We start from the raw sequence: 27,015 nt of genomic DNA on the forward strand, positions 1-27,015 counted from the left end.
CCCGTGGGACTCGATCCCAGGACTCCAGGATCATGACCTGAGCTGAAGGCAGATGCTTAACCGACTGAGCCACCCAGGCGCCCCTGGGGCTGTCTTGGTTCTGCTCTCTGTTGTGTTCCCAGCCTCTGGTTCCGAACTTGACACACAGAATGCACTTAGCAAATGCTTGTCCAGTGAGTGAGAGCGGTCAATAAAGTGACCGTAGGCTGACCTTCCTATGCGGGGGAATTCCGGGTACTTTGGAGGCTGAGCAGTGGGTCTGTGAGCCCTGAATGCCATCGGCTATATCGGCAAGTGGCTTGGATTGGAGATCTGTGGAAGGGGTCAGGGTGACTTAAGGGGGTCAGGCTCCATTTTATACGGGAAGAAACCGAGGCTTGGAGTTAGGGGCACAAGCCTGGTGAGCGGCAGGGCTGGGATCTGAACCCAGGTCTGTTGGACTCTGAAGGGTGCTCTCTTTGCCCAACACAGTGTGTTCTTTTGGGTAAACAGCTTCCCTCTCAGGAAGGCAACACAGGTCTAGAAATTTGCAGACAGCTTCTATCCCTTACACGTCTCGTGAGAAATGAAAACGATGACAGCTCAGTCCTTAATGTGTGGTGCTGAGTCATTTCCTTGCATTATGCGATTGAGTGGTCATTCATCACCATACTGGGTAGATACCATTTGCCCCAGTTTACAGACGAGTAAACTGAGGCTCACACAATCCCTTGCTCACAAAGACCTAACTAGCCAGAGACAGAACTTTCATTTGAACGTGGTCTTCTGACCCCGATTTCCATTCATCTTAAATGTGTGTTCTCCGGCTGGCAGGCTGGTGTGGCCTCTTTCTTGCATCATGGGGGCTGGTATTTTTCTCCAGGTGACAAGAGGCACCTGGGAAGATTCTGGATCATTCTCAGAGAGTCTCCATGTTCTGGAAATCCAAAACTTGTCACGCCTTCCCAGTTACTCCACTTGGCGCACGGATGTCTGTGTGAAAAGGTGGTGTCGCCAGGAGGCAAGGGGGGCGGTGTTGCTGGAAGGATGATACCCTGCACCAGTTGGGCCTCGTCTATTTTCTTAAAAGCCCAAAGGTCTTAAAACCCTGTGCCCGTAGCCCCTGGAGTGATCAGGAGAGAAGCAAACAGTCCCAGTCTCTCAAGCACTTTCAACAGCAAGGGACGGGTTTCCAGCCACCGAAGAATGATGAGTCGGTGTCCCTTTGCAGCGCAAGTCAGGATGACATGTCTGGGGGGGCATTTCTCTGCTAAAGCAAGGAAGCATGACACCAGCTTAGAATAAGGGATGCTCTTGTGGCAAATGAAGTCCAGGGAGGTAGGTAGAGCTGGAAATGGGTGCTTTGCCACAGCCTGGGGACAGCTGTTTGCCGGTGGTGTTCTCTGATACCAAGGGTAGGCTGCCTCATTCTGTCCCCATTCAGCTGCCTCTGACAAGAGCCCCCTAGGAAAACATCACTGTCCCCAGCTCACAGTGAGGATGATAGAGGAGGAGAAGACTTCTGCCCCTTGATTAAAGTCGGTGTGCTCTCCCATCCCATTTAAAGTGACTCTTGGGCGCATGTGTCGTGTGTGTGTGTGTGTGTGTGTGTGTGTGTATGTGCATGTGCCTGAAGCAACCCAACATTCCCCGTGGCGCCTTCGGTTCCAAGACACCCGGTTATTTTTAGGGATGACGCACCCGACATCAAAATAACTGGTTATTTTTACTATTGGGTGCATCAATCACATTATGACATCTCCCAGCTCTGGAGAAACAGCGGCCAACCAGCAGCGAAGGCACGGGAGAGATGCAGAGTGAGTCAGATGCCAGGGGACAAAGCCACGGGGCCAGGGGCCACGGGGCCACGAGGGGCAGCTGATCTGACTTAAGGGACTGGGGTTGCTAACCAAAGCTCCCTTGGTGGAAGGCTTGCTGTGTGCCCTGCCCAGCGCCCAGCACTCCATATGTTGTGTCCCAAGGACTCGGTGCAGTTATCCTCTGAGATGGGGGCCCCGTTCTCTGTGTGGCAGGTGTGGCTACTGGGGCAGAGTTCAGCAGCCTGCCGAGGGGTTACCTGGAGCGTAACCGGCTGACTCTGGGACCCCCGTTCTTCACCACTGCTTCTCCTTGTCTTACTGCGGGAACTCTGGTCCTTCCCCTCGGAAAACATCCACGTGCCTACAAGATGGTCTTCCCTCTGGACACCGAGCCATGTGGGTTTTCTCTTGGGGGCAGAAAGAAGGACAGAGAGGGACACGGAAAAGGCGTGTCTGGTTTATCTATAGGGAGCGGCCTAGCGAGGGGACAGAATGCCAACAGGTGCTTGGACACAGTTCGCATCTCTGGGCAGAGTGGTGGGATGGACTGCTGGCGCTTTGATCGGTGAGGCTTCCTTTCCTGCCTCCTCCACACCCATTGGTCACAGGTCCTGTCCACATGTGCTTGAGTTGATGTGGGTCCCTCCGTGCCCACAACCGTGGCTGGTCTGGCCATCCTGGTCTCTCCGCTGGATTCCCTGCCAGTCTCCAGAAGGATCTTCCTGCTGTCAAGTCTGCCCTTCCTCCCCGCCTTCCGCCAACAGTCTGTTTGATGGGAGACTGGACTAGATCCATGTTTCCCAAACTGTGTGCCATGGAATACGAGCTTTGAAAATACATTTGGGAAAAGAGGCAAACTACTCCTTCCCCCCTCCATTGTCAGTCCAATTTCCCATCAAATGGATTTGTGGGGTTTTTTTTGGTTGTCGTTGTTCAGTTTTCTTGGCCTCTCACTCACTCATTCAGTAGATATTTGAGGAGTTCTTATGTGCCAAGCTCAGTTCTAGGTGGAAGAACAGTAAACAAGATAAAATTCCTGCTTTTATGGAGCTTACATTCCAGTTGGGGGAGACAGACGGTAAATGAATACACCAGAAAATATCAGAGGATGACTCAGTGTTTTGAAGAAAATACAACTTTGATATAATAGGGAGTGAGTGGGAGGAGAGGGGAGGCTGCCCTGAGATGGTGACATGTAAGCTAATGACCTGCAGGACAGGGGGTAGTTCCTGAAGGATCTAGGGGAAGAGCTTTCCAAATAGGGACCAGCAGGTGCAAAGGTCCTGAGGTGAGTTGGTATATTAGAAGGAAAGAAGGAAGGCCAGTGTGGCAGGAGAAGAGAGGGTGGGGGAAGAGGTAGGGATGAAGAAGAAGCAATGTGGGCTATGCCCTGATGAGGAAGAGTTTTGCAGGCACGCCAGGAAGGAATTTTAATTTCAAGAGTCATAGGGAGCCATTGAGGTTTACAGTAGAGAAGTGAGGGTCTGTTTTAGAACTGTACCAGATGAATTGTTGTTGGAGAGTGGGTTGTAGTGGACCTGGAGGGGAGGCAGGGAGGGCAGTCGGGAGGCATTAGGTAGTGAACCTTTGGACCAGACAATGGCAAGGGTGACAGAGAGAGTAGGATTTGGGATGTGTGTAGAGGGAGCATGACGTCTACAAAGGGTCAGGGGGGACAGAGATGCATCAAGATCACTCCTAGGTTTCGACCCCAAGTGGCTGGGGAGTTGCGGGGGTGGTGGTGGCAGGGGTCCAGGGGTGACAATAGAAGCGTCCCCCCAGGGCTCCACTTGAAGAGTGTGCCCCCAGATAACTCCCTCCCTTCCAAGACTCAGCTAAGACGCCATCTCCTCCCAGAAACCCTGTCTGAGCCACTAGACGCGCCACGTGTCTATGTGTAGACCAGACAATGCAAACGCTGTATGACTTTGACCCCAGCGGGGATGGGCACCTCATCTGTCTGCCACACAGCTGTGTCTCCAGGTACCTGATGCTTAGTAGTTCTCCGTGAAAGTGAGCGGAATTGATTACAGGAGGGGTCACTGGAAGGGAGGGGCTTCCTCAAGAATATATTCCTGTTATAAAGACAGGATTGGAGGATAGGAGGAGGAGGGCATCCTACTGGTGAGAACAGAGGCGTATAGTAGGAAGAGTCCCCGACGTGGTCTCAGATGACTCCGGTTCAAACACCACTTCCTCTTCTTTCTACTGAGTGACCTTGGCCAGCCACTCTAGCTTCTGAGCCTCAGTTTCACCACAGTAAGGAGGGCATCGTGGTAGCTGCTGGGATAAATGAGGCCTCGTGAGTGAGACCATGTCCACAGTGCCTGGGAACCAGTACGTAGGTGATTGCATTAGAACCTGAGAGGCCTGAGCACGGCCTGGCTGTGACTGAATTCTTCCAGTAATACCATCCGGGATTTCTCCAGCTTTGCAGACTGCGTTTACATCCTTAAGGATCAGATTTCTTTTTTGCCTTCCCTCTCGACCTTCCGTGAAGGAAGGAATTATAAGGGCTTGGAGACTAATTCCAGAATGAGATGTAAGAAGCTTTCTGACTTCAGGTTGCTTGAGACCTGAAAGGTCTTAAGCTCAAGGTCTGGATTGATGGTTTCCAAAGGAAAGTCCCTGGACCAGTAGCATTGGCACCATCTGGGGACTTGTTGGAGGTACAAACTCTCAGACTCTACCCCAGATCAAAGGCATCAGAACCTCAGGGGTGGGCCCCACATTGAGTGTTTTAACAACCCTCCAGGAGATCTGGATGCATGCTCACGTTTGAGATCCACTGGCCTAGAGCTTCCAGCCTCCAATACGTCTTTCCCTTCAACGGGGGAAGGATCAGAATGGTCAGACTGAGATCGGAGTTATCTTCTTGCCCTGCTCATTTGAAATGTGCTCTTTAGAGCGTTAGTTTCACCCACATGTGGTGGAACTCAGGTGATTTGGGTTCCATGATCAAATAAGTTTGAAAGATGCAGAGCATCATAGAGCACAATTCCTATTGTGAAGGACTTATCAGAGCCTTTAATATGCTAATAAGCTTTGTGAATCTCCATTGGAGGGGTATAGCACACAGTCTTCCTCAAATGTACCTTTAGGACTTATATTCCGTGGCACGCAGTTTGGGAAACATGGATCTAGTCCAGTCTCCCATCAAGTGGACGGTCCTAGCTCTAAATTTATGATTATAGGCGTCTACATACAAGGAGTTGTTGACTTTATGAGGCCATATATCTATAGCTATCTATCTATATACATATATATATTTTTAAATATAAAATGTATATATATATATGTGTATTTTTTTTTTTTTAAGGGACTGGTAGTAACTGTTAGCATTTGCCTTAAACTAAGCCAAATCTGCCTGCCTTTAATTTCCTCTTGTGGGTTTGAGCACTGAGCCCTGGAACCACCTAGCACGGGGCTAATTCCTCTTCTGAGGGACAGCCGCAGAAAGACACCAGTTGATCTACCGTATATCTTCCTGAGACTCCTCTTCTATGGTGCCCATCCCACAGACACAGTCTGACTTTGGAAGCAAGTGAAGTGTAGGGAAATTGCTTCTTTCAAACGGCTCCTTGGCCGAGTGCGTTTTAACAGACGTGATTACAAAGCACCAACGGTATCCCTGAGCTGAGAGGTATTTTAAGGCTCTTCCGTGGTAGTTCATCCCCATTCCATCTGGTTGAGACAGGTAATGGTCCCGCCTTTTACTAGGGATCTGGGGAAATCACAGCTTTTCTCGTTAGAAAGTCCAGAAGTTTGGCTTATCTTTTTTTTTTTTTTTAAGATTTTATTTATTTATTTGACAGAGAGAGACACACCGAGAGAGGGAACACAAGCAGGGGGAGTAGGAGAGGGAGAAGCAGGCTTCCCGCTGAGCAGGGAGTCCGATGCGGGGCTCGATCCCAGGCTCCGGGATCATGACCTGAGCTGAAGGCAGATGCTCAATGCCTGAGCCACTTAGGCACCCCAAGTTTGGCTTATCTTAAAGCTCCTCATGACTAACCGCGTGGTTGGCTCACCCTTCCATTCCTAAATTCCGTTTGCACGTCACCTTGCCTAATGAACCTGTTGATCTGAGTGACTTCCTTTTTTTTTTTTTTTATCATTTGCCCATTTATTCCTTTATTCCAACATCTGTGTGTGCCCACCCCAGTCAAGCCTTTGTGCAGTGCTTCAGAGCCTAAGCTGAACAAGACCGATTTGGTGTGTGCGGATCTTACAGTCTCTAGGGAGAAGAACAATGATAACAGCAACAACAACAAAACCCTCATAAATAACACTTTTTGAGTTGGTGCTAAGTGGGAATGCAATGATGGATAATCAGAAGGGGCAAGAGACCAACTCAGGTAAGGCGGTTAGGGAAGGAAGCTTGAGAGCTGGTGGAATTGTAACCCATTGCTTTTGGTGTCTTTTCTTTTTTAATTTATTTTATTTATTATTATTATTTTAAAGATTTTACTTATTTATTTGACAGACGGAGATCACAAGTAGGCAGAGAGGCAGGCAGAGAGAGAGGAGGAAGCAGGCTCCCCGCTGAGCAGAAAGCCCGATGCGGGGCTCGATCCCAGAACCCTGGGATCATGACCTGAGCCGAAGGCAGACACAACCGACTGAGCCACTCAAAATCCCTGCTTTTGGTTCCTTCATTCTATTTGATTGTATCATTATAATCGGGCTTCGATTATAAGACCCCAGAGGGTGGGAACTAGTTTTTCATATTATGCTTAGTATAAAGATAGCCACTGTGGTTTTCACTTTCCTTCATATTATAGCTGTCCTATGTATGCCATCAGTAAGCGCTGGAGTAGTTTTTGAGTATTTCCTGGACATTTGGAATATCTGTTGTGAGATTCTGGGTCTCCTCTGGGGAATATTGATTTTTGTCTGTTTTGTGTTGATTTTCTTAAGCAATCAGTCTGTTCGGTTCAGCTGGCACGTTCTGTCTTGCCTTCTGGGGGTGGTGGTCCAGCGCCAGACCATTTCTCAAAGTTTTGGTGATGCTTCTCTGGGTTTGTTCTAATCGCAGAGGGTGTCTCACACACAGAATTAGGGAGCTCTTTCCGCCCTCCACCTATTTCCTTTCGGGGAGCTCTTCCAAACTCTCCAGCTCCCAGGGACTTCTCTCTCCCAGTTCTTCTGGCCAAAACTTTTCGTCTCCTGTCCTGTTGTGAGATTCTGAATGACTTGACCCTGTCCTTGTGGTAAAACGGTGAGAGAAAAGAGAGAAAAGCCCCATGGATTCTCCCTCCCGTGATTCACAGAACATTGGTCCCTATTCCCAGTTCTTCTCTCCAAAGGGATGGGTTTTCTCTTGGGAGCTTAGGTGTCTGTGCTGTTTCTGTGTCATGTGAGTGCGGTTTTATGGCTCAGCTGACCTCGGGCAGGGCTGGGAGAGGGAAAAGAAAAAAAAAGAAAAAGCTTACATTTACATTCTTTTTTTTTTTTTTTTAAGGATTTTATTATTTATTTGAAACAAAGAGATGCAGAGAGAGAGAGAGAGAGAGAGAGCGAGCATGATGATCGGGGGAGAGGCCGAGGGAGAGGGAAAAGCAGACTCCCCTGCTGAGCCAGGAGCCCGATGTGGGGCTTGATGCCAGGATGCTGGGATCATGACCTGAGCCTTAAACTTAACCATCTGAGCCACCCAGGCACTCCCTCCCTTTACATCCTTGTGCACACGGAGCCTCATTTTTTGTTCTTTGCATGGAAAGCGGGGCAGCTCTCGAAGGTTGGCTCTGCACACCTACCCGGCGCGGCGTTCCTAGACTCCGCCCACTTTCCAAGCAGAGCTAGGAATTGCGGGAAATGCACCATTACTGTATTATTTGTCGTTCTTCACCTTTTTACCTCCCTCCCCATTGCCCTGCTTTTCTTTATGTTCTTTGAACCCTCAGGCGGCCGCTTTTGTGTTTTTCCCAGAGTTTTTGGCTGTCACCAGTGAGGAAGATAGCCTGCCAGGATGGGCTACTCCATCAAGGCCAGACCAGAACTGGGATGGATATTTTCGAAATCTTGGCTCAGTGGATACTCAGAGTAATCCTGGGAGGTAGATGACGTTATCCCCATTGGACAGGGGAGAACACAGAGGCCGAGAGAGGCGAGGTCAGGATCTAAACCACCGTCATGCCAGCTGGTGTCTTGCCTAAAGCATTTGCATGGTGTTGAAGCTGCTTTCCTGGGCACCTTGATCTCCCCCAAACCCCTGCTGGGGACCCTGGGGCTCAGGGCCCCCATCCCCCCTGCCCTTCATCTATAGGGTGGGGGAAATCTTCGCATCTCCCTCGTGGCACCATTGCAAAGACTGGGTTAGGAGATCTAAGCATTGGGAATAGTAACTGGCTCCCAGGAGTTAACTCTCCCTGAAGTCATTATCACTCTTATTACTTGCTCCGTGCATAGTGAGCACGGAGCCCACAGCCTGGTCCAGCACACGGTAGCGCTCAGTCAATATTTATTGAATTATTTATTGAGTTCAGCCACTTGTGAAACCATTTTACGCTTAAATGCAGTGGATTTTACTTTGTCATTTCTATGTCAGAAATATGTTAGCATTTTTCTTGGCCATTACCCCTTTTGCTCCCTCAGCTGCTGACCACTGCTCATGTAGGGGGTCCGCAGGGGGTCTGGGGGGCTAGTTCCCATTCCTGTGCTTTCCCTAATTTTCTGCCTCTTTATCTATCTATTTATTTATTTATTTATTTTTGGTTAGTTGAACTTCACTTTCTTCTTCCTTATGCCCCTCCACCACAAGAGGGTTAAGGAGGAGCCCTGGGTCCATAGTTTGGTTCTTTTTTATAATCGCTATATAGCTTTAGACTGAGTAAAACTAGGACCCTCTGTACACCCCGCCCCCAAGTCTCATCTGTACCCTGTGAATGATGTAGCTATACGAAGTAAAGTGAGATAGTATGGGAAAGATGTCTGCTTGGCTCCTGGTGCATAGTAGGTCCTTAAAAATATGTTAGTTTCCTCATGAACCGTATTGACGATCGTTTGAACGATAACCAGAAGTTCCTGCTGCGATGGAGTTCTGGTCCAGATACAGCTGGCTGGAAGCTGAGACTTCCAGCACCTGCCCGTGCTCGCTCGCTCCGTAGCCAGTGCTCCACAAAGAAGCAACTGGGCTGCTCCAGCCTGGCACTTTATCTGTCAGCATCAGACTGTCCTCCTGGGGTAGTCACTGGGGGTAGAAGGCTCTCACACTGAGCATCAACATTGCTAATATGCAGCCAAGCTTGTTTTCCTCTTGGTCTGTGATTTTTATCAGAGTAGAAGGTTTAATTATTGTTTAGACCTGGGCGGGGGACGTTTTTAGTTATGCATCTGCCGTTTATCTCTGGGCTCAGCAGCATCCGCTTTCAGAAATACCCTTTGGAAGCATGGCCAACATGGTGTTTGGGCTCCGGGGGCAGGCTGGGTGCAGGGGAAAGGTTAGGGGCTACGGGGATGCACTCACGTGTGTTGGCCGCTTCCAGATCAAGCCTGCAAACGTTTATTGGTGCCAGGGTTGTGCCCAAGGCTGAGGTGGAAGGTGCCAGGACGTGGCCTCCAGAAGTTCACGGTTGACCTGCAGACACGGACAGATCTGCTGTTTAAGTGCAATCGGCTCAGCTTCTGAGGGGCGGTCAGCAGGGATGTGGGAGCACGGATGGCGCCGTGCTCTGGGTACGCCCTCAAATCCCCGCCTTGGCCCGTAGGTTCTTGCCCACCTCTCCTGGCTCAGTTCCTGCCCACCCTGGCCCCACTAGCCCCTAGCATTTCCTCCAGTGGGTCCCCTCCTGACACACGTGCTGGTTCCAGCGGGGACACTTGTCCTGTTTCTTTGCCTGCTTCATCACCGCACATCCGCCAGACCCCAGCTCAAAGATTCCTCTTGGGAAACTTCTCCCCCGCCCTCAGCTCCTTCTTTTCTGTTCTAACTAAATGATGGAAGTGTGATTCTGCATTTAGTGTCTGCCTCTTCTTCTAGACCCATATGGGACATTGTATGTCTCAGGGGGGAGATAAGGCGAGCCATGTATGTAATTTAACTTTTCTGGTTACTCTTTTAAAACACATGCAAAGACGGGCTCCTGGGTGGCTAACTTGGTTAAGCATCTGTTTTCAGCTTGGGTTATGATCTCAGGGTCCTGGGATTGAGCCGTGTGTCAGTTTCCTGCTCAGCAGGAGTCGGCTTTCCCTTTTCCCTCTCCCTCTGTGCTTGTACTCTCCCTCTCAAATACATGAAATCTTAAAAAAAAATTAAAAACATACAAAGAAACAGGTGGCAGTAATTTTTTTTATTGTGTTAAATGCACACAGCAAAAAATTGACCAGTTTAACTACGTTAAAAGTGGTTTGAAGTTCATTCACACCCACATAATCACCACCACTGTCCCTCCCTCGGTCTCGTTTCAGTCATCTCCCTGAAACTTGACCCATGAAGCAACCCCAGCCCCTGCTGATCTCCCTTCTGCTTCTGGAGTTAACTACTGTGGATACCACATTGAAGGGGGAAATTTGAATACCATGTGTCCTTTTGGTTTCTGGCTTGTTTCACTTAACAGCATGTTCAAGGTTTGTGAATGTCAGCATTCATCCAGGCAAAAGAACATATCAATACGTCTTTCCCTTTATGGCTGAGTGCTGTTCTACCGCATGGCTTTAATACATTTTGTGGATCCTTTCATGCATCTTGGACACTTGGTTGTGTCTGTCTTTTAGGGACAGTGAGGAACGCTGCTGTGAACACAGGTGTACGGATATTTGTACCTCCAATATTTGTTTGACTCCCTGTTTTCTGTTCTTATGGGTCTGTATCTAGGACTGGAATTGCTGGATTGTGGGAGTAAGTCTGTGTTTAACCTTATGAGGAATGACATGAAATTTTATAATATATTTTACAGAACCCAGTATTTCCAAAAAGGGACCATTTCGATGTGTAATCAATATACGAATTATTATTTTTTAAAGATTCTGTTTATTTATTTGACAGACAGAGATCACAGGTAGGCAGAGAGGCAGGCAGAGAGAGAGAGGAGGAAGCAGGCTCCCTGCTGAGCAGAGAGTCCGATGTGGGACTTGATCCCAGGACCCCGGGATCGTGACTTGAGCTGAAGGCAGAGGCTTTAACCTGCTGAGCCACCCAGGCGCCCCCAATATTACAAGTTATCAATGAACAATTTTGTTTTACTTTGGTGCAGAGTCTTCATTTTAATGTGGTTTGCGGGGTGTGAGCTCTGTGTGGCTGGAGAAACCGTCCACCTTGTGGATCCAAGTGCCTTGTACATAGTGGGTGTCTCATCTAAAAATATCTAGGCATAGTTGCCTGCTGCTGGGAACAGAATTCCTGCTAACAGTAGCAGTGATAGTAACAGTGAAGGCAGGCCGACTGTTCACGAGGCACTTTATTCACGAATTCTCCAAACAACCTATAAAATGGGTACTTTTACCATTCAGTTGTAGGTGTACAAACAGCAGCTCAGAGAGGTCAAGCAACATACCTCAGGTCACACAGCTAGGGAGTTGCGGAGCTGGGATCCAAACCCGGCTGGGTTCTGTTGTCCTGTGGCGAGGAGTTATCTCAGGAAGTGCTAAACCTAGACGTTTTGGAGAAGCCCCCTGCTGCCCAGGGAGGTGTCCGCCTTTGTTAACAGGGGTGAAGGATAATAAAAGTTTACCCAACACCCTTTTTCTTGGAGGCATCTGCGTTTATCTCCGCCTCTGGGTCAAGACTGTGAGTATAACCTGAGAAAATTTACCTCCTGCTGTACCAGGCTGCAAACCTTCACAAGCAGTGTCCCTGGAGAGGGCAGTTGGGTGAGAAAGCAAGGCACATGCTGGTCATACTCAATCCACATGACAAGGGAGGAAACAGGAAGTTTGGGAAAAGCTGCTCTCCAACCCAGTTGTCTGGAGATAAAAATAAGGTGCTTTGCAGCACCCAAGGTGATCTAATGCTGCTTTCGGCTTTCTTGAATTTGCCAACACAGGAGGTTAAAAAACTAATATCGTGCCTGTCACTCAAAGAGAGGTGAGTTCTGGAATTAGAAGAGTCTCAGAGGTCATCTTTTCCAGTGTGGGTTCTGCTGGTGTGGACTCTTCCCTGCTGTAGCCCTCAGAGCTGAGCTGAGCCGGATGGGCCTCCCCGGCTTCTACCTCCTTCTTCATCTGAGGCCCACGGGTGGGGCAGCCCATTTGCCCATTTTTTTGCAGAGAGTTGGAGCTGGGGGAGGGGGCAGGGGTCCAAGGCATGCTGTTGCTCAAAGGATGTAGAGCCAAAGGGAGACAGGCTCGAGATAAGGACATCTTCTACCCCTTTCCTTGGGTCACCAGACCTTTATTTCCCAAGACTTCATCTGCTCAGGACAACCCCAGGCATGCATGGAATTTTGGCTAAGGCATGGCATTCCCCACCTCATTTCTTGCCTCAATTCAGGGTAGGTGGTACAACTGATAGCATTAATTGTGGCAGTTAGGATTTATGAGTGTTCAGAAATTGAATCATTCCCCCAATTGAAGTATTGAAGCAACATATCATTTAGGTACCATGATAAAAATATCTGTATTTATTAATTTTTTCCAGCTTTCTTGAGATATAATTGACAAATAGCATTGCATGGGTTTAAAGTGTACCACATGATGATGTGATATACACATATGTTGTTAAAAAAAAAATCTGTATTTGTTTATTGCCAGGCACTGTGCTTGGTGCCGAGCAAACACCGTGGTAAGAAAGCTTGGGTCCCTGCCCTCTCAGACCTTGTATTTTAGCGGGAAGACAGATGATAAAAAAACAGATAACTCCAGGGGCACCTGGGTGTCTCAGTGGGTTAAGCCTTCGGCTCAGGTCATGATCCCAGGGTCCTGGGATCGATCGAGCCCCACATTGGGCTCTCTGCTCAGCAGGGAGCCTGCTTCCCCCTCTCTCTGCCTGCCTCTCTGCCTACTTGTGATCTCTCTCTCTGTCAAATAAATAAATAAAATCTTTAAGAAAAAAAAAAAGAAACAGGTAAATCCAGTCAATCTTCATCATTCTTGAATTCCATATCTGCAGTCTCTCGTACTGGCTAAAATGTATTTGAACCTCCCAAATCAATACTCGTGTGTACAGACTGGTGAAAAATTTGAGTCATCCGATGCTTACGTCCTCAGCTGAGGTCCAAAAAGGTGACGTTCTGCCTTCTCGTTTCAGCGCTCATAGTATGAACAAGAGTCCTTTCGGTGGTCTTGAATTTAGTGCCACATTTTTCACAGTTTCTGTGGTTTTTTTGGTTGGTGATTTCACTGTTTGAGATGACCCCAAGCACAGGGCTGAGGTGCCGTCTGAGCACAAGAAGGCTGCCACATACCTTATGGAGAAAAAGACATTGTTACATAAGGTTTGTTCCGGCTTTCCATCTCAAGTGGTAGCACTGCTGGCTGTGAATTTGCTGTTAATGAATTGGCTATCTATATTACACAAGATGCCTTTATCTATATTACACAAAATGCCTTTAGACAAAAACCTACATAAAAATAGGATGACCTATGAATCCATTGACAAAATGTGGCAGAGGCTTCTAGGAATCTAACCTCATTATTTCCACGAAGAACAAAGGTTCAGTGTTTACAGCATCTTCATAGAACGTAATGGCTGCAAATAACAAGAATTGACTATATAGCAAAATAATCGCACTGAGTGGGGAGGTGGGGAGGACAGAGAGGAGGAGGGTGGAGGTAGTGACTGATGCTGATGAGTGCTTGGCATTGTAGGAAGGGGGGTGGGGCTATGCCTGCAGCCGCCTGGATCCCGGGTATCCCGAGGTTGGTCTGGCGCATTCTGCAGTCTCCTCTGCTTGCCATCCACGTTGGGACGTTAGTTGGGACGTTGGGACGTTAGAGTTACCTTGTGATGAGGACAGTCAGTGTGGTTCAGAACTGTAGGATCCAAAGTCAGACCCCGTTACTATCAACAACGCAGATGTCGTAGATGATACCCTGAATATTGCCTCTACCCTTGAGCCCTGAAATCTGGACTCGTGTGAATTGGGCCTTCAACACTTAACAGGGCTTGCTGCTCGCTGCTCTAGCAAACGCCCCAACCACAAGATTGTCTGGCATGCGTTTTATCGCAACATTCCCCATGCAGATTCTAACTGTGATATTAACCAGGAAGGTTGTTTTCAGTTGAAAATGCCCAACAGATGGTCACAGTTGCTCTCTTCATTCTGGAGGCAGGAAGCAGCCCAGTCACAATTTTAATTGTTCTTGACAATGAAAACACTGAATATTGTCAAAGAGTATTTGCATGGTAGGGGCAAAACACCATGGGGTTCAGAGTGGGATAGACCTGGAGCTTTGCTGATGGGTGGACATAGGGAGAGTCCCTACTCTTCTCTGAGACTCAGTTTCTCCATCTGAAAGATGGGGCTGATGGGCTGTGGGGATTAATTCAGATGTGCTGTATGCCATGTGGCCGTCGAGAGAACCATGCTTTGGGGTCAGACTAGCAGAGTTTATATCTTGGCCTTGGGTGAGTGTTTTAACTTTTCCAAGCCCTCACCAAGCCCACAAGATTGTTAAAGAGAATTAAATGCAAGAGGGCGTGAAGATGAGAGGGAGCATGGCCACAGCAAGCACTCGGTGAACTTTAACTATGGTTTTTATTAAAAAGTGCTTTGTTACGTGCTCCCTGGGATGGCAATCATTGTCATCAAAGTAAAATAACGAGCAGCCTAGCATGTGTAGATATCAGGACGCTTGTACTTTGCTGGTGGGAATGTGAATGGAATAGCTGCTGTGGGAAAGTTTGGTGGTTTCTCAGAAGGTTTTGTTTTTTTTTTTTAAGATTTTATTTATTTATTTGACAGACAGAGATCACAAGTAGGCGGAGAGGCAGGTAGAGACAGAGAGGGAAGCAGGCTCCCCGCTGAGCAGAGCGCCTGATGCAGGGCTCGAACCCAGGACCCTGGGATCATGACCTGAGCCCAAGGCAGAGGCTTAACCCACTGAGCCACCCAGGCGCCCTGGTTCCTCAGAAGGTTAAACACAGTGGTTTACCCCGGGACCCAGCAATTTTGCTCCTGGCTCTGTCCCCCAAAGAACTGAAAAGCAGTTGTTCATATACTTGTAATGCCAGTGTTCCTAGAAGCCCTGTTCATAATAGGCAAAAGCCAGTAAATGTCCATCAGCTGGTGATCAGTTAAATGATATGTGGGCTAGTCTTAGAAGGGAATGTTTTTTGGCCACAAAAAGGAACATGATTCTGATACAACCTACACCATGGATAAGCCTTGAGCATACTGTGTTAAGTGAAAGAAGCCAGTTATGCAAGGTCACATATTGTATGACTTCATTTATATGAAAAATCCAGAATAGGTAAACCCCAGAGAGACAGAAGACAGATTAGGGGTTCGCCAGGGGCTGGGAGAACAGGGGGCAGAGAGGAGGAGTGGCTGCTTCATGGGCATGGGATTGTGATTGGGATGGGCATGGGATTCTCTTTTGGGGTGATGACAAATTTTTGGAATGGATAGAGGCAACATTGTGAATGTACCAAATGCCACTGAATTCTGCTCTTTAAAATGGTTAATGCAAAGTGTACCCAGTTTTAGGAAAAAAAGAACTTTGTTAGAACAGGAAAGCTCCCTCGAATTGTGTGACTGAAGGTTGATCTCCCTGGATCTTTGGTGGGTAATAAACTTGGAAATGTTGTAGAGAGCAGGGCCTGAGAGGCATTACTGGGTCAGAGCCCAAGTTCCCAGCCCCGTCCCTTCTCCTAGATGACCTGCACAGACTGGGGTCAGTGCCTTTGTTTGGTTCTGCTTGGGGACGCCAGGGTTGGGGAGAACAGGGCCCAGCGGGACCCAGGGCTCGGCCAGATGCCAAGCTCATTAATGAGGTCTTAGATTAAGATTCTTGCCAGTGTTGAATAGCTTTGGCAACTGTGTTTTTCATTTGTCCTTATTTGCTTCTTTTTGCAAGTACCGCTAGAAACTTGAAATTCTTCCTGGATTTTAGGTTTCACTCTTTCAGAGATTGTGCCCTAAAACAAGTGTCATCATTAGTTGACTTTTGAAGGGTCAGACAGTACTGCTCCTGGTGCTGACCTGGCAGGACTGTGTAAAACGGTTCAGCCTTTCGAGGGCTTTCTGGATGGTTTTCTCATTTCTGGAGGGTGTCCTGGAAGGCCGTGAAGGTGAGGGATAGAGACCTGGACTGGAAATCCCACTCTGCCACTTGCTCGCTGTGGGATTTTGGGCAACTCAGTCTCTCAGATCATCTCCTACTTCCTCCACTGTGAAATGGAGACGAGAGCAGAATTTTCTTCCCCCGGGGCTGATGAGGATAATGTGAAGTTATGCATACAAAATACTTAGAAGACTATCTGACACATAGTTCTCAATAAATAGTAAGTATCATTAGTGTGAATAATGGTTGTTATTGTTACTTTTTTTTTTTTTTTCCTTTACCAATGACTCCAGCGAAACATTTTCAACCAACATCCAGAAGTTCTGTCTCTTGCTGCAGATTTAGGAAGATTAAAGTAAAAACTTTTCGGTTGTTCCCCCCGATGACTTCAATCTAATCTCCACAGCCCACATCTAAAAGTTGTATTTCTCTTAGGAAGTTGGAAGGATTCAAGGAACAGGTGCTTTGAAATAGTCATGAAAATTACAAGCAGGGGCGATGCTGAAATTGCAGACTTTCCCCTCCGCCTCTGAAGGGCTCGAGCATCTCCACATTCTGCTGCTGGCTCTGAAATTCAGACGAGTTCGAAGTCACACGTTTGCCTGTTTATAAATTTTAATGGGAAGGGACAAAGAAGTTAGACACTTGCCTAGACTTTCTGACAGCATTTTCTCCCTCGAGAATGGCTTTTATTTCTCTTAGTCCCTTATCGGAGAATGTCAGAAGAAAAACCCTTACACCTTGAAATGTCTTTAATCAATTCTCAGACCTTTCATTTCTTAAAACCTATTCCCTTCTCCCCGCCCATTTCAAGACTTGAAATAAAATGATTTTCTAGAAACGGATGACAAGATAGCGAGAGCCACGATTAATAACCCCCAGAGCACCTTGGTGCCACACCTTCCCTATTTAAAATGAAAAATTACGTTTTTCCCTCCGACTTTATTAAAAAGAGGATCAAAAGAGAGAGGGGAAGAGTTGTTATAATACAGCCCATCAGTGAAAGCACTTCTGAAGCCTCGGCAGAGAGAAGCCTATCCCTGTCAATTGAGCAGCTGACAATTTGGGTAATGAAATGAGGCACTTGGCTTCTTCATTCCCAAACTTCTGATTTTGAAACGTAGGGGTGGAGAGGAAGAGTAATTGATGGAGAGGGCAATTTGGCAGGGGTAAAGCTGTGCTCGCTCTCTTTTCATCTTTCAGACTTAAAACGACTTTAGCGCAGGGATTCTTGGAGGCTATCTCGTTGCTTCCTTGAACCTGGTGGGGGAAGGTGTGCGTGTGCGTGTGTGTGTGTGTTTGGAGGAACTTTCAGGCTTTGGCTGTTTCAGGCTGGCTCAATGGCAGGATGCCCTATGACAAAGATGGAAGAGAAAGGTATAGGTTCATTACCCACTATGGGACATTAGCCACGTCCTGTCACTCATCCAGAGCTCATTTAGAATATGGGCCAATAGCACTTACCTGACGGGGCAAGTAAGATCAGCACTGAATCCCGAGTCCAGCAGGTGCCCTCCAAATGCTTCCTTTTATATCATGACTCCCCAGTCTGTAGTTAGTAAGCATCCTTGGCTCCTGGCTGAGGTCTGTCTTCATTTCCTAGGGTCGCTCTAGCAAAGCCACCCTAATGCAGGTGGTTTTAAGCAGCAGGAATGCATTTTCTCACGGTTCTGAGGGCTTCACATTTCAAACCAAGATATGGGCAGGGCCAAGCTCCGTCAGAAGGCTTGGGGGTAGAAGTTGTGCCAGGCCCCTCTCCTAGCTCCTGGGGCTTTCTGGTGATCTCTGGCATTCCTTGGTTTGTACTGCATCCCTTTAATCTCTGCCTCTGTGTTCACATGGTCTCTCCTTTGGGTTCTTTCTTTTCTTATAAGGACACCAATCATTGCATTTAGGACGCCCTATCCCCCCATCCAGGGTTCCCTCATCTTAACTTGATCACATCTGCAAAGAACCTTTTAGCAAATAAGGTCCCATTCATGGGTCCAGAGGGTTAGGATTTCAGCTTTTTTTTTTTGGTTGGATAGAATGTAACTGCCATAAGGACTCATTCATTGGCTTTTGCATCATGGGTTTGCTTTCTATAGGGCAAGGTCAGGGATATAGTCACTGAATGCGCGTCGATTTACATGCTTATCTCATTTAATCCTTCCCAGTATCGTGTGAAATAGATGGTTTTATTCCCCATCTTACATGAACATTTATGCAACATTGGCTGCGGGCCAGAGATACGCTAACTGCTCTCCTTGCATTGTCTTATTTAATCTTCAGACCAGTCCTGGGGGAAAGCGCTGCTGTGATTCCTGTTTTATAGTTGAAGTGGCTGAGTCACAGCAAGGCAAGGTCAGAGCAAGTTAATTTCCAAGCATCATGTTCAGCTGTTCGGTGCATATAAAACGGCTGCTTCCTTGCTCAATGTTTGTTTAGAACCCGTTCTTGTTCTTTTGGTTCGGAAAGTGAGTCTCCCAAACCCGGAGCTGTCTCTCTTCCTTCTGCGGGAGCCAGGCAGTGGGTGATGTGCTCATTACCTCCCGTCCCTGTCCTGTAGTTTAGGGCCATGGGATGGATATCTGCTCCGTAGACTCAAGGATCTGGCGGGAGAGGAGGCGGAGGTGACTCTTGGATAGACTCGGGAGGTTTTAGAATCTCATGAACCATTTTCTCAGTCTAGAAAAATAACTTCTTCCTGAGGAGTGACCTCAGGATTCCTAGCTAGAGGAAGGGGCTGTGGGAGAGGTTCTGCTGTATCCCAGGCATCTCCCGCTTGATGTCCCTCAGGAACCTCAGACTCAGCCTGTGTGACCCTGAGCTCTCCACCACCTTTGTGGTCAGTGTCCTTCTCCTGTGTCTCCTCTCACTGTGATCAGGGCTATGAGCCACTGTGTGACCCAGGCTGGAGATCAGGGTGTCAGCCTTGGCTTAGTGTCATGCCTAGGGATGGAGACTGCAACCCCAGCTGTCCTCTTCGCAGCTGCGTGGTCTTGAACAAGCCATTTAATGTCTCTGTGCCTCAATTTCCTCATCTATAGAATAGAGTGATGTTCGCCTACTAGTATTACTATGTAGCTATATAATTTTTTTACATGTAAATTACACATCAGTGTCAGGAAATAGTAAGTTCTCAGTAAATGTTAGCTGTATTTTTCTCCTCCGCTTGTGCCCAGGCAATCCCCTTCTCTCCATCTTTGCTGCCACAACCTGCCCCAGGACCTTATCATCTCCCATCCATATGCCTTCAGTGGCCTCAGGCCGGGCTTGCTGCTACCTTTGACGTGTCCAATCCTCTCTCCATGCTCTGGCCAGACACAGCTTTCCTCAACACTCACCTGATCGTGTCCCTCCCCTACACACAGTGGGTCCTGTTGAGCAATAAGAATGGTTGTCTACACACTAAAGGTGCTTATCATCACTTATTAGGGAAATGAAAATCAAAACTATAACCAGATACCATCTCACACCTGCCAGAATGGCTAAAGTCAACAACCACAAGAAACAACAGGTGTTGGCAAGGATGTGGAGAAAAAGCAACCCTCTTGCTCTGGTGGTGGGAATGCAAACTGGTGCAGCCACTGTGGAAAACAGTATGGAGGTTCATGAAAAATTTAAAAAATAGAACGACGTTATGATCCAGCAATCACACTACTGGGTATTTATCCAAAGAGTACAAAACACTAATTCAAAGAGATACATGCACCCCTGTGTTTATAGCAGCATTATTTATAACAGACAAAATATGGAAGCAGCCCAAGTGTCCATCGACTGATGAATGGATAAAGACAATGTGGCATATAGGTATACAATGTAATATTACTCAGACCTAAGAAAGAATGAAGTCTTGCCAGTTGCAACAACATGATTGGAGCTAGAGAGTATAATGCTAAGTGAAATAAATCAGTCAGAGAAAGACAAATACCATATGATTTCATTCATGTGGAACTAAAGAAATAAAAAAAAAATGAGCAATTGAAATGAGAGAGAGAGAGAGAGAGAGAGGAACCAAAACAAAACAAGCAACAGATTCTCAACTGCAGAGAACAAACTGATGGTTACCAGAGGGGAGGTGGTGGGGGGCATGGGGGAGATCGGAGATGGGGATGGAGGCGGGTGCTTGTGGGCATGAGTACCGGGTGATGTATGGAAGTGCTGAATCACTCTATTGTCCGCCTGAACCTAATATAACACTGTGTGTTAACAAAACTGGAATTAAAAAAAAAAAAGATTGATTGCCCACACAGCCTGTGCCCACTTTGATCACAAAGGGACAGGGCCAGCACTCTGGGCTCCAGCAGACTTGCTGGCAAATGGACCAATTTTTAAGCCACACGATGAGGGAACACCAGCCCTCGCCCTATGTGACCAGGGGCTGGTATATAACAGTGATATCATGGGTAGAACCTTGGCCTCCAGCCCCATACCACTTCTCAGCCTTTGCCCACTGGGAGAGCCAGCCCTACCCTTGGCGTGAGCAAGAGTTTGGGGGCTCAAGTCTCATGAATGTGGTATTATGGCCAGACAGAAACTTGGCTGTGGTTGTTTATGGTTGGGGGAAGTGCTGGTCCCTCCCTTGGCATGACTGCAGGGTTGAGGTCTCAGCCTTTAGCTTATAGGTGCGTGATGAGCTACAGGAGACCACATCCCTTTGGGAAGGTTAGCCGCAGGGGATGGGTCATGTTGACCTCTCCCTCTCAATATCCTCCTGCACCTAGGAGAGCAAGTCCCCGGATGGTTCTCCTTTGCCCTTCTTTCTGGCATGGGCTTGCATTTCTTCCTCCCTCCAGATAGCTGCAGCCACAACGAGCTCCTTGTAATCCTCCATACTCACCCTGTTTGGTCATCTCCTGGCCTTGACCCTGCTGTCGGGTCTCCACCCATCTCCCTCCACTCTTGACTCCATTGCTTTCCTGGTGAGTTCTCCTTCAACCTCAAGGTCGGGGCATTGGTGCCACCTCCTCCAGGATACCTTTCCCTACCCCTCTCCCAGGAGCTAGAATCCTGGCCTCTGCTCTCACACACCAGCATGTTCTTTGACATCAGATTCCCTGTTCCCTGTTGTGGGTACTGCCTTATTTACTCCCTCGAGGTGAAGCCCACAGAACAATGGCCATTTTAAAGAGAACAGTTCCATGGCATTTAGTGCATTCACAATATGGTGCCACCACCACCTCTGTTAAGTTCCCCCCAATTTTTATCACCCTAAAAGGAAACCTATACTCATGAAACAGTTGCTTCCCATTCCCCCCCTCCTCTCCCCCAGCTTCTGGCAGCCACCCATCTGCTTTCTGTCTCTAGATTTCCCTATCCTGGACCCTTCATAAATGGGATCACACACAATGTGGCTTTTCATGTGTGGTTTCTGTCACTTAACATAATATGTTTGAGGTGTATCCCAGTTGTAGCACGCGTCAGCACCTCGTTCTTTCTTATGGCAGAATAATATCCCATTGTAGCGACATGTCACATTTGGTGTATCCGTCTGACAGATCAATGGACATTGGGGTGTTTCTACCTTTTGCCTGGTGTGCCCAAGGCTGCTGGGAACATTGACATCCAAGCATTTGAATTCACTTCCTTCGGGTCAATACGGGAGTGGAATTGTAGTGCGTGTTCATTTCATTGTCAGTCTCTGCGCCAGATTGGGAGCATCTTGAGGACGGGAAGAGGCACGCACCCAACACCAGGGCGGGCACAGCGAGCGCCAGGAGCAAATTGGATGAGTCCTGGGCATCCAGAATAGATGTCTTTGTCCTCCTCAGTCATCTGCCCATTAGTCTGCATCATCCAGGCTCCATGCCGATGGCATGACTCATTTTATCTCACTCACTGCCATATTTGCTCTTGTCCATTGTCACCTCCTTATCCTTATCCGACTGCAGTAGTCCCCCAGCATTTTCCCCCAGCACCAGTGCCCACTTTTTTCCCACCACTTTTTTCCCATGAGCACTACCACTCATATACTATAGACAATATTTTTTATATGGCACCTAATGGATAATATATATGCCATTTATTTGTTCATTCCCCTTTTACTCTGTTTCCCCACTAAGAACATGTGCCCTGCAAGGATAGGGACCTTGGTCTTTATTTGTATTCATTGCTCTATCCTGATGCCTGGAACAGTGCCTGGTACATGAGAGGCATCGAAACATTTGTGAAATACTCAGATGGATGAATGAATGCATTTCTTCTTCACTGTATCCCCCAAGGGAACCATGATCATTCTCATTTTACAGACCCCAAGACTGAGGCTCAGAGAAGTCAAGGAACTTACCTGAGGTCACAGATCCCTATCAAGGGTGAAATCAGGGTTGTAAGCCAGATCTCCCAGAGTCCCAATCCCATATTTTTTCCCAGTTCCCACGGGATAGGGGCAACAGCTATAATTATATATTGCTTTTTAATATAAATATATATATTTTATATAATTTTTATATAAATGTATAAACATATCTATAGCAACATATATAATTATATTTGTTGCTACATATAATATATAATTATAGCAATAATCTATATTTGCTATCATATAATTATAGCAATAAATATATTTGCTATAATAATATAGCAAAAATACATATATATATATATATATATATATATATATATATAATTATAGCAATAATGCCTACAATACTTTCCTGTGGCCTTAGGGTGCAGGATATGATGAATGACTTAAAAAATAGTTTTAGTCCCTTAAACATGTCTTAGGTTCGTTTAACCATGAGTTTGTTTTATTCCGTGAGCAAATGCACCAATCCAAAGCTTGCTGGGAGATGGAGAAGCTGATCTGGGCCGGATTCTTTCTGCCCCCAGCTCGCAGAGCTCTCAGCGCCCCCGGGCGGTAGCTTCTGGGAAGTGCGCTGGGTGATGGCTGCACCTGGGGCCCGTACACTTCTCAGCACGAGCGCACATTCTTTAAACGGGAGATAGTGCCTTATCACCACGGTGTTGAGAGTCCCAATATGCACAGCCTGCTGCCGTGTGTCAGGTGCTGGGCTAAGTAAGCACATCACTGGGGCTGTCTTAAGCATATCACTGGGGCTGTCACAATTCCCCTCATTCCGTTCCCCAGAGGCATGTCCCATTGTTGTCCCATTTCACAGGTGATAAAGCTGACTCAGAGAGGTCAGACAAGTGCCCAAGGCCACACAGCCAGTAAGTGGGTAGCCAGACAGAGGGCCAAGTCATGAGACTCAAGAGCTCGCTCATAGTCACAGGGCTAATAGTATGTTTGTCGATATTTAGAGCTTTATATACCACCATAGTGATGGTGACTTTGGTAGAATGTTCTGGCAAAGGCTGGGAGAAGGGAAAAGGGAGACCCGTGTCAGAAATGAGCCCTCGTTCCAGTTTCTGTTCCCATGTGGCTCATCCATGATGGCCTGGGGACCTCAGAAAAGTCCCGGGCCTCTGTCTCAGCTGCCCCTGGGGCCCCGGTTGTGGAGGTGGCCCAGGCCCTGGGTTTGAACCCCAGCTGCCTGTCCCCCTCTCTGGTGTGACCTTGGGTACATCTTCATTTCTGTGCTTCTATGTCCTTACCTACAAAGTAGAGACCAAAATGGCCCTTTGCACACAGAGTCATAAAAATGAGAGAAGATGTAAAGCAATCCGAATGTAACAAATGAAGAAAGCAGATCACAAGTCATTCAATAAGATCTTATGGCATTTCTTGAAAAAAGATGCACAGAAAACCATCTGGCAGGCTCCACAGCCAAACATTAACAGGGATGGTGGTTATAGGCTGTGGACTAACATTGCCTTTTTCCTTATCCGAGTTTTCTAATTTTTCTATAATGAATATATAATAACCAAATGAGTAGTTTTAATTAAAAATGGGGCAGTGAGTCAGTGTTCATGAAAGCACTTTGTAAACTGTCAGATGTTCTATAAATTAGCTCTTGTTATGGTCCTTATAGTAATTATTATGGTTATTGCTAGCCGGTCGCGAGCTGGAATTCGTTTCTGCCCCTCGTCGCTTCCTTGGCCCTTGATGGGAGGACCCTCGACAGCCTTCTGCCAGGTCCTGCTTTGTCAGGCAGCGATCCCCACTGACTTCCCTCCGTCTTTGCGGCCACCACGCACGTGGGGCCAAGCATCATCTCGCGCCAGGAGCCCTGCAGAACCTTCCACGGACTCTGCTTGTCCACGCAAGATCTTTGCGAAAGGAACTTCATATCAGAACTCCCATTAGCTTCCCACTGACCTTGGCATTAAAACTACACTGCGTTTGGCCCGTGGTCCTGGTGGCCTGTCCCTTCCGCCTCTCCTTGAGCCATTCACCCCATTGTCACCACACCTTGGGCACACTGCCTCCGAGGAGCCACCCTTAAAAGGGACCTAAGAAAGTGCCTACCCTAACTTAGATGTGTTTGGAGCCTGTCCACTTGGTGTTATTTGACACTTATGGTTTTTTTTTTTTTTAAGATTTTATTTTATTTATTTGATAGAGAAAGAGATCACAAACAGGCAGAGCAGCAGGCAGAGAGAGAGGGGGAAGCAGGCTCCCAGCTGAGCAGAGAGCCCAATGCGGGGCTCGATCCCAGGACCCTGAGATCATGACCTGACCCGAAGGCAGAGGCTTAACCCACTGAGCCACCCAGGCGCCCCGACCCTTATGCTTTTATATCTCTTTGTATCTCTTAGCACGGAGTCTGTGTATGTAGACCACATACACATGCCATTCCAGCATGGCAAAGGAGTGAAGATGTTCATGTACAATGAGTTTTTTAATTTTTATTTTAATTTTTTTGGTTTAACTTATATCGGGGCTGAAAACCCCAGCTTGCATTCAGACAGTGGGGATTTTTTTAAAAAGATTTTATTTATTTATTTGACACAGAGAGAGAGAAAGAGCACAAGTAGGCAGAGCGGCAGGCAGAGGGAGAGGGTGAGGCAGGCTCTCTGCCGAGCAAGGAGCCTGACATGGGGCTCGATCCCAGGATCCTGGGATCATGACCTGAGCTAAAGGCAGCCGCTTAACTGACTGATCCACTCGGGTGCCCCGACAGTGGGGATTTAAAAAAAAAAAAAAAAGATTTAATTTTTTATTTGAGAGAGAGAGAGAGAGAGAGAGAGAGCACAGGGTGGGAGGCAGAAGGAGCAGCGGGCTCCCTGCTGAGCAGGGAGTCCAGACTGAGCTTCCATTTTTTCCCCTAATAAACTGTTGCAAGACTTTAAAAAAAAAAAAAAAAAAGAAAGAAAGAGCCCCTGAGTGCCTGGGTGGCTCGGTCATTAAGAGTTTGCCTTCTGCTCAGGTCATGATCCCAGGGTCCTGGGATCGAGCCCCCATATCAAGCCCCTGCTCAGTGTGAAGCCTGCTTGTGTTCCCTCTCTTGCTGTCTCTCTGTCAAATAAATTTTAAAAATCTTTAAAAAAAAAGATCCCCTTCCTGTCTATATGTTTTTTTCCTCGTCCTCTGCCTCCCTTGCCCCACACCTGTCATGCTCTGTCCTTGGCTCTTAGTGATCCAGTCCCCTTCTTGTCCTCGATGCCAGCTTCGATGTCATTTCCTTAGGAGGCTGCGCACTCTACCTAAAGTCGGCCCTGCCCTCAATGCTTTTATTTCCAATTTTTTCCAGCTGAAACTTTTATGGAGCTAATCGCAGACTGACATGCCGTCCTAAGAAATAATACAGAGTGATCCTGTTAACCGTCTGTTCAGGCTGTTCTAACAAATACCAGAGACTGGGGGGCTTGGACAACAGGCGTGCTCTTGAGGCGCATAAGGCATAAAGTGCACACACAGGGGTGTCTGTGGGGTGTGATGTGCAGACGCTGTAAGGAGAGTCCCTGTAACGCGCCTATACCGCAAGGTGCCTAAGGTGTAACTTACCAGGCTTGTCTCCCGGCTTATCTGCTGTCTCTCTGCTCCTTGTTCCAACTCAGGAGGCAACCTTTCCAAACAAGACTGGACCATCCAGTGGCCCACCACGGAAACCGGGAAGGAGAACAATCCCGTGTGCCCCCCGGAGCCCACCCCGTGGATCCGCACCCACCTCTCCCAGAGCCCCAGGGTCCAGACCAAGTGCGTCCAGCACTACTGTCACGCCAGCCCCTCGCCCGGGGCCCCCGTGTACACCCACGTGGACAGGCTCACCGTGGACGCCTACCCGGGCCTGTGCCCGCCACCGCCGCTGGAGTCAGGCCACCGTTCCCTGCCCCCGTCTCCCCGGCAGCGGCACGCGGTGCGCACGCCGCCGCGCACGCCCAACATCGTCACCACCGTGACCCCGCCCGGCACACCGCCCACGAGGAGGAAGAGCAAGCTGAAGCCCCCGGGGACCCCGCCGCCCTCCTCGCGGAAGCTGATCCACTTGATCCCGGGTTTCACGGCCCTGCATCGAAGCAAGTCCCACGAGTTCCAGCTGGGTCACCGTGTGGAGGAGGCCCACACGCCCAAGTAAGTGTGTTTGGTGGGGGCCCGGGAGGCCGCGGAGCCCTGGGGGCTGCCAGGGGCGGCTTCATGGCCCCCGGACTACCCCGCTCTAGGGGAACCTCGAAAGCACTTGTGCTTTTTTTCTTTCTTCGGTTGAACAGAAGGTGGCTTTTCACCGACAGCGCATGAAAAAAATGAATAGCACGTTCCGGAAATGACCCTTTTTAAGCTAGGGAATGTTCTAGAAATGACCCTTTTAAGCAAGGGATTCTCTAAAGCAAGAGTCAGTAAAGCATCCTCGTGGGGCCAAATCTGCACTTGTGGCAACGCAGTCGGGTTCATCCCTGTGTGCATTGTCTGTGGCTGCTTTCCTGCCGCCCGGATGAGTTGGGTATGACCCGCAAAGCTGGAAATGTTTGCCGTCAGGCCTTGGATGGGGAAAGCTGGCCAGCTCCGGCAGGCTCTTCGCCAGCACTGCCCCTGGACAGGAGGTGTGAGCTGCATACCTAACCTTACATTTTCTAGTATTGCGTTAAAGAGAGTGAAAAGAAACAAGTGATCTTTTGATAATAGGTGTCATTTAATGGAATGTGGCAAAATATTACCATTGCAACATAGAATTGATATAAAATATTAACACTGAAATAGTTTGCATTTTTTTCCCTATGCAGTCTTCAGAACCCA

At 47.9% G+C, this 27,015-nt stretch overlaps 1 protein-coding gene across 2 annotated transcripts in view; it reads left to right on the forward strand.

Moving 5' to 3' along the window:
• The window catches only part of KSR2 (kinase suppressor of ras 2), a 409,167-nt gene that overhangs the window by 143,707 nt on the left and 238,445 nt on the right, over window positions 1–27,015 (forward strand). For both annotated transcript variants that reach the window (XM_032876184.1, XM_032876185.1), the window contains exon 4: window positions 25,842–26,355. In XM_032876184.1, coding sequence (XP_032732075.1) covers window positions 25,842–26,355 — 514 coding nt within the window. The remainder of the gene's footprint in view (window positions 1–25,841; window positions 26,356–27,015) is intronic.

Source organism: Lontra canadensis, unplaced genomic scaffold (assembly GCF_010015895.1).
Source record: "Lontra canadensis isolate GAN:19392208 unplaced genomic scaffold, GSC_riverotter_1.0 scaffold58, whole genome shotgun sequence".
Taxonomy (NCBI): Eukaryota; Metazoa; Chordata; class Mammalia; order Carnivora; family Mustelidae; genus Lontra; species Lontra canadensis.